The following is an 8,296-nucleotide window of genomic DNA, read 5'->3' on the forward strand; positions in this document are numbered from 1 at the left end:
GTAATCAAACTTAACTACGATTAGTTAAGTTAATACTTAAACACAATCATCTCAAAGGAGACGCCGATCACGCCTCAACAAGGAGCAATTTATATATAGACCTTCATAAGGCATTTCATGCAAGATAAGATCTGTGCGATCTGCACAATCAGATCAGTATGGTAATCAAAGTTACAGATTTAACATTTTTGCTCTGCCTTCATTGCTATTTGTTAGCAGCACGCTACTTTATAAGTTTGCTTTATCTAATGTATTTTTATTATTTTGATTCTAGGGTTGTCTCTTACTAGAACTTTCTATCATTAACTGCTGTAACCTTTAGTCCCATTGAACTACTTTTGGTCATCTACGGACATTGAGATAACATCTTCCTTTCTGTTCTTTTCACCTTCCATTTGAGACTTTCAGGTAATGATGATCTCGATTGTATACTTGTTTGGCTGGTTAGTGGACCTTTTCGATTTACCTGGTTACAATTATTATAGGTGCATAACAATATCTGTTTTTGGCTGGAATAAATTGAGCAGAAGATTCTGAATGAATTGATTGTGACCAGCTTTGACCAACATAGTGCTCCTAGATTGGGCCTGTGTTGCCTCCTATACCTTCTCAAGAGAGTTTTTTCTGATGCCAATTCCTTCACAAATCTACTCAAAAACTGCTGCAAATCTGCAATAATTTTAGCACTGTGTTCTTGCTTCACTGTTTCTCAAATATTTCAATCTGATTACAGCAATAGTGTAACTCCAAGAAAACTGTGAATTTCAGAAAGAATAAAAAATATATAGATCCGAATTCAGATTTTTTATCAACTTTTCCAATTTTGTTGTGTAGGTTTCCATTCATTGTCAGTTTTTAGAAAATTGTAAGCATCTCTTCTTTAAGCACGATTGATGGAAGCGCCTTAGCATGAAATTTAAACACTTTTTCCAATTCCATGGACAAAAATTTGTGCAATGACTTGCCACAATAATAAATCTCCATTCACAGATGTTGTGCACCAATATTACTCAATAATCACTGTAAATCTTGTATTTTTAGATAAAGATCAACAAAATCTACTTACATATCTAAATAGGATTTTATCAGCATACATGAGGATTTTATTAGTTAAAAAGAACCATGGTTGGTAGAGAAAAACAGCAACATTAATGTAAAAAACTTTTAAAAAGACTATAATAGTTGAATTTCGCACCAAATTGCTATTCATTATATGATTTCATTATGTAAAAGTTGGCATTTCTTATTGACAGGAAAGAGATTAAATATATATTGAAAAGCATTCTAGAAAAGGAAATGGAGCAGTCATGCAAAACCCACATTCAGAATCTGTCCTGCTAGAGGATGGCTATAGTACACAGCATTTAATTGAGTTAAAATAAGAAAAGCCTCTATTGCATAACAAGATGCACCATGTACAACAGCAGACACAAGATCAAAAACTACATTCACAAGTTTCAACAATGTCAGACACTAGTTTATATCAACAAAGAAGATGTATATCCTTTAATATAATAAAAGCCACTATTACATATCAAGATGCACCCACCATGTACCACACCAGACGTGAAATCAAAAACTGCATTTACAAGTTTCAACAATAACAGATACTACTTTATATCAAGAACACCCCCCATGTCCCACACCAGACGTGAAATCAAAAACTACATTCACAAGTTTCAATAATATCAGATACTAGTTTATATCAACAACTGAGTTCTTGATATAAACTAGTGTCTGATATTGTTGAGTTGATATAATCTAGTATCTGATATTGTTAAAATGTGTTGACGTAGTCTTTGATTTCACAGCTGGTGTTGTACATGGTGCATTTTGATAAGTAATAGTCAGTTGTTGATATAAACTAGTATCTGATATTGTTCAAACTAATGTAGTTTTTGATTTCAAGTCTGGTGTTGTACATTCTAGATATGTAATAGGGACTTCTATTATATTAACTCAGTTAAATGCTGTATACTATAGCCACCCTCTAGCAGGGCAAATGCAGGTATTTTCTAGAATACTTTCCTTAGTTGACAAGTATTTGATTTCACAGCTGGTGTTGTACATGGTGCATTTTGATAAGTAATAGTCAGTTGTTGATATAAACTAGTATCTGATATTGTTCAAACTAATGTAGTTTTTGATTTCAAGTCTGGTGTTGTACATTCTAGATATGTAATAGGGACTTCTATTATATTAACTCAGTTAAATGCTGTATACTATAGCCACCCTCTAGCAGGGCAAATGCAGGTATTTTCTAGAATACTATAGCCACCCTCTAGCTGTATTTTCTAGAATACTTTGCTTAGTTGACAAGTCCCATTGTTCCTATCAAACTGTCTTGACTCACATCCACCATAGATTCAATCATATATAAACTATCAAGAACAGCAATTATATGCCTTATAAAAAGCAAAGAAGGTTTTCGGTCACTAAGTACCAGAATATGCCCACATAGGATTGCTTTCATAAAAGTTAACTTCCTAAACCCAATTTAGCTTGATATACTATGTTTGCCCATTTAAAACATGAATATAAGTGTACATATTTATGTAACTCATTAAAATGTGTAAGAATTTAGGAAAGAACAAGAGGATGTCAGGAGGCATTAAATATATAGTTCATCAATTGGGGTTTTTTTTAAACATAATACCCCGTGCCTAATTTTGCAGATCATATAACTGATCAAACAAGTGTCATCAAAATAAAACCTTACATTAGAAAGCCTGAAAGGACAGAACTTTGGCTTCCCCCTTCGTCCATACTTCAGCAAGTATGCCCCTTTTTTCAGTGCAGTTATTGCCTGCAGAATTATTGATCAGGGAGAAAAGTGGCAATAGTGAGGTCAAAGTATCAAAATAATGCTCAATGTATTTCAAAATTCATATAAACATATTCTTCTTAGGAATCCAGACTTGTACTATAAGAGAAATTTGGTATGCCATAAATAACACTGTTCCAACTGAAACAAACTGAATTAAAGAGGATTAAATTTTGGTGTACTACAACTTCATTTACCTTATACTTTGCATGCATAAAGCCTAGCCTATGTATAGGATTGAGGACTAAGGTACCTATTACTACCTTTATTAAGTTACCTTATAGTGGATTATATTCATATTCCCCTTTACTTCAGAAAATCTACACTATCAAAGTATCAAAACAGTCCTCAATGTATTTCAAAATTTGTATAAATGCAATCTTCTTGGGATGCAGATTGTGGAGGAGTACAAATCCTAGAGAATTGATCTTCATATGTAAAGTTTCTACAAATTCTAAGTAATCAGTTCTGAGATAATGCCTTTCTGTATGGTTGCTGTTCTGATCTTCCTTCTATCTGACCTTGAAATGAGATGTTAATATTAATTATGATTCTGAAATATATTTGTCTCAGCAAGTATTCAATTTGTGGCAGAGTTGCTTAAAGGAGCAGACTTGATATTCTATTGTGTGCTCTTTAACTACAACTACACCTTACTCATATACCATAACCAAAGGGCGTGCCCCTTAAAGGGACATTTATCTAGGTCGGCCCACAATGCTCTCTCATAATCAGCGCCTAGAAGGAGATATAGTTTAACAAACAAAAATAACTAAATTTAGTTAAGGTTAATGCTAACATAAACTCATCACAATAAATTGCCAATCATGCCTAGACAAGGTGCAATGTGTTAATAAGCCTTCAGACAGTATTACATGAAAAATGAATCTACGCAATCTGCACAGTCAGACCAGTATGATGATCGTAGTTATAGTTTTAACACACAACAGGCTGAGTTGGGAGACTTGTAGAACAAAACAGATACAATGGGTTGGAGGCTTCTTAATTGCTGCAAAACAGATGTAGTAAGCAGACCTATGGGATTGGAGAAAAAGAACTCTTTTTCGTCTGTTGGTTACATTTACATTTACTGTCCTCTATGGTTGTGAGGTCTGGGGGAGTCAAGCCACAAGTGGAAACAAACTGAAAGAATATAAAATCATCTTATCACTAGTAGCCTTAGAGTCAAACCAATGTTCCCTATGAGTTCCTCTTGGCTGAAGCAAATATGTTTCTGAAGGAAACTTCAGCAATTATCCATTTGTTAAGCTATCTAAATGAAGTGGAAAATGTGGATAAACACCACTGGTGCAAGCTGGTTGAAGGGGAGAGACTTGTTCATGGAAAGAAGACGTGGATGAAACGAAACAAGGAATCATTGAGTAACTGGAACATTGACTTGCAAAGGTTTCCCAATACTAATGAAGAGATAAAAAGATTTGTGTTAGAAAAAATCAGGGCTGCCATGTGGACAAAGCAAATGGGGCAGAAAAAAGCCCACTATGTGCAAGAGTTCAACCGCACTTGGGATCACGATGAGAAATACTACTTACGAGTGGCAATTACGGGTAAGACAAGATTGTTAGTGACCTAACTCCTAACAGGGTCTCGTCATCTAAGGTGCGAAACAGGTAGATGGACGGTGCCCAAAAAGGCTTGCGAAGAAAGAACATATGTTTTCTGTAAGAAAGGTGTTGATGAAACTGAATGTCACTTCATTTTTTAGTGTGTTGCTTTCGAAGTTGTCAAGAAACAGTAGGAGAACAGCTTGAAGGAGGCTTGTTTATACCAATTTTTTAAAGAGGAAAGGCTACACAACACTGCTAGTTTCTTTATAATGATTCATAACTGTAGAGCAGATATCAAGAAGAACATGAAGATCTGGGTTCCTTAGACTGTTGATCTTGTGAATGTTATTTTAAAATTTAATTCCTTCATTCATTCATTCATTCATTCTTAGGAATCCAAGCATATACTGTAAGAGAGATTTGACATGCAGAAATTTAACGTGCCACAGCCTACTATTGTTCCTACTGAAACAAAAAGAATCAAAGAGGATTTAAATTGACAAAGCATGTGACACCAATTTTTTATTCCTCTTGCTCAACGCATTTGCCTGTTATTTGCGTGTGCCCACTACAGATGCATAAATTTTAGTGGTGTTGTAATTGTGATTAATGGCCCAGAAAACCTGATTGCTAGGTCAAACCATTTTGTTACGGCTTAAATATCAAGATTCAAGATAGCTGCCTCGAGATTTTATAGCTTATAGGCATCGTAGTAAAATTTACACAACTCCAACCAACACGCATCAACAACTCTGTTTATAAATGTTGTCCAATTCAAACTTAGTATCGAGCTCACAAATTTGACATGAGTGTGACTTAGCATAAACAATTCGATTAAATATTACAATCACAATTTTATTTCATTAAATTACAGTTAATGCATTTTGATGGACTCGAACTAAATAAGGTTATGTTTCGGGCAGCTCCAACACATCATTTTCAACATCACAACTGCATAAATTTTGGTTACTAGGGTAAAAGTCAAGCCTGAATGTTTGAAAATTCTAGCTCTGTCGATCCTAAGATAAATGCATCTTTTTTTGGCACGTACTTGTGCCCATTTCCCAATTCTCGCACAACTGTGGAAACTGACATTATTCATTTATTTGCAATAGACAAAGAATACATATACAAGAGTAGAATAGTTACCAGATCCTTTCGTCAATAAACGAGTGATATATATTATAGCCTAATTTGTGGGGAATATACGGGATTTACATATAATCGTAGTTGTTAACTTAGGTGAGCTTGTTAATCTTACGTACTTCTCATACAAATCTTAAGCAACTGGTTTTCAAAAATTCTCTCTAGGCGAGTATAATCTCTGGAAAAAAAAAGTTAATAATTAGCAACTGACAAAACATAGAGAATAGAGATCTTGGTTTGCACCAAGAGCCTTTGTGCAGCTACATTTTAGAATACAGATAATAGGTTCAAGAATGTAAGGAGAATCCAAGGCATACCTGCTCGATGTCCCGTTCAACTGGGCCATTACGGGATAGATCTGCCATGCGGCTACCTGTCAGAATTCACCCTACTCACTCCAACAATTCTCTTCTGAAAGTTTATAATTTCGCTCATTCTCCATAAGTAAGTCTCATTTCATGCCAAGTTTCGGATATGAAGGAAATGGTTTCTCTGAACCCCTTTATCTCGAACATCTGCTTCCATGCACACAGATCAAAAGAGGTTCAATTTTTTCCTACGTATCCAAAATTTCATCAGGTTCCAAGGCATCAATAGCTCAATTTTATCGAAAAAATTCATGCATTTAGTGCAAAGACACCCATTAGATGGCAATGCACAAGATTAACCTGACAATGTCGTAAACTAGATGACCTAAAATGTTGATTTGCAAAGTTCTACAGTGGAAAACACGCAGCAAAGCGAATTTACCCATCTACGCAAAAATCTTCAGATAATAAAAAACCACAATATTAAACTTACGGAAGGTAAGAATGTTCTCAGCATTTACTGGACAAAACAACAGCAACACAGCGCCAAACCGTCTAAACCTACTCAAAGAGAAAATCTATCCAAATATCGCACAATCGAAAATATATCCATATTTTAAGGAATTCTCTCGGCATTGAGCATTGACTAAGCCCTCGGATAATTTTTTCGTGCAATTAACCGCCATTTTGCGGAAGCCATAAAAATTAAACCCTGAGCTTCAAAATAGTTCACACGCGGCCTAATTTTCATCCGATCAGCATTTCACGGCTAGCCCACCTCCATGGCCGGCAACTACTTCAATTAATAAAACATAGACAAAAGTTACATAAACTTCCATGAAATCAGCACCCTCTTCAGTGATTCGTAAATCCCGGATCCTGAAAGTCCTGCAATACTTGCTCCTTTGGAGTGATTCGAGTCTTCTTCACCTCAAAAATACCACGAACATTCCGAATGTTACTCCAGCGAAAGGTCTGGTCTCAGAGAATCTCGCAATCTGTCCAAGCCAAGAAACACCAGAACCCGGAATGCCATGATAGCAAAAAAATTACAGATAAAAAAAATTATTGCAGTTAAAAAAATATAAAGATAGCAAAGGGAATTGTTACATTGAAAATTAATTTTTTTTATCTAATGAGCTTTCTGTTGTATTTTCTGTTTAACTTATTTTATATAAGTGGGGCTGAAATTGGTGAAATTAGCCTAACAACTCATAAATAATATTGTATTCTTAGATTATCCCTTAATTTAGTAATTAATCTGAAATAGTAGTCAATTCATACAGCCTCTCTGCTCTCCTGTTTTTTCTTTATGTTCTCAACATTCATAAATGAGTTGACTGGCACGTGCCTATTTTAAATATATAAAAGTGGGACAAACTAGTCAAAAAGGGAGCAAATATTTTTGAGGTCACAATGGGAGGAGTTCCTTGCCATCATCCAAGAAAATATTAATACATTTATTTTTATTTTTAGAACATGAATTTATATTGATATTCATGTGATTCTTTCAAAATATTTAGTTATATTGTTGTTTTTTAATATTACATGATTTTTCAAAGTTGTTATAGTGATATTTCTTTTATTGTTTCAAAATTGTGTTGGGATATGATTTTGGTCTCATTTCTTATCTGATACTTTTCAAAGTTTGAATTTTAGTGGACTGCTTAATCAAGGAACATATCATCACTAGGAGAACATTTGGATGGATGAGTTATATGGTTTAATTAGTTGTTTGTATGTCTTTCATTTTATTTTGCCTTCATTTTGTCGTCTTCTATTTTCATTATAAAAAGTTATTGCTACACTATTTTTTATGTTGGGAATGAATGAAAGTATTTTATTTACAAGCAAGATAAAATAGATTTGTGTTTCCATTAAACTCTTGTAACTGTTGCTTGTGAGAATTGTGGGAACATGGAATGAATTGCTTCTCCATTAATCCATGTGAAAGAAAAAAAAAAATTAAAATTAAAATTTAAAAATGAGAAATTGAAATTGTGAGAGGAGGTGTGAGGAGATACGATAGTAGTGAAGGAAAAGTAAGGGAGTTGGACAATCAAGGGAGAACTGGACAAAATAATCAATAAAAAAATCTAAAGAAAACATAAATTTTGAATGATTGGGATTAGAGAATGATTCTGAATTGAGAAAGACTTCACTCTTTTAGAAGATAAAAACATAAATTTTGTGTTGAGTGTCTTAGAAATGTGTAGGCTCAAACAAAGAGTAGAGTTCTTCAAGACAAGGTGTCAAGTAAGGAAGAAATTTAATAAGCAACTATATAAACCAATGTTGTTTCTAGAATAGAAAAACAAAGACTTTGGTCAAACTGAAATAGAGAATGTAAATAAACTATAATAATATCAACAAAATCTGAATTTTGTCATTTTGAATATTATCAGAAGTATATTTGTGTTGGTATTTGGCTACTACTCATTTGGACTGAA

General features: G+C 34.0%; 1 protein-coding gene across 1 annotated transcript in view; it reads right to left on the bottom strand.

The window, feature by feature from the left end:
* LOC149535177 (PH, RCC1 and FYVE domains-containing protein 1-like) overlaps window positions 1-6,992 on the bottom strand; it is a 117,892-nt gene extending 110,900 nt beyond the window's left edge. Inside the window, exons 1-3 of the mRNA XM_089807319.1 lie at window positions 6,340-6,992; window positions 5,856-6,053; window positions 2,720-2,806 (exon numbers count right to left, since the gene is read on the bottom strand). Of these exons, the coding sequence (XP_089663445.1) occupies window positions 2,720-2,806; window positions 5,856-5,903 (135 nt within the window). The 5' untranslated portion in view covers window positions 5,904-6,053; window positions 6,340-6,992. The remainder of the gene's footprint in view (window positions 1-2,719; window positions 2,807-5,855; window positions 6,054-6,339) is intronic.
* Between the last annotated feature and the right edge of the window lie 1,304 nt (window positions 6,993-8,296).

The sequence above is a fragment of the Cupressus sempervirens genome, chromosome 10 (genome assembly GCF_028749045.1).
Source record: "Cupressus sempervirens isolate cs-2001-9-10 chromosome 10, ASM2874904v1, whole genome shotgun sequence".
Lineage (NCBI taxonomy): Eukaryota > Viridiplantae > Streptophyta > Pinopsida > Cupressales > Cupressaceae > Cupressus > Cupressus sempervirens.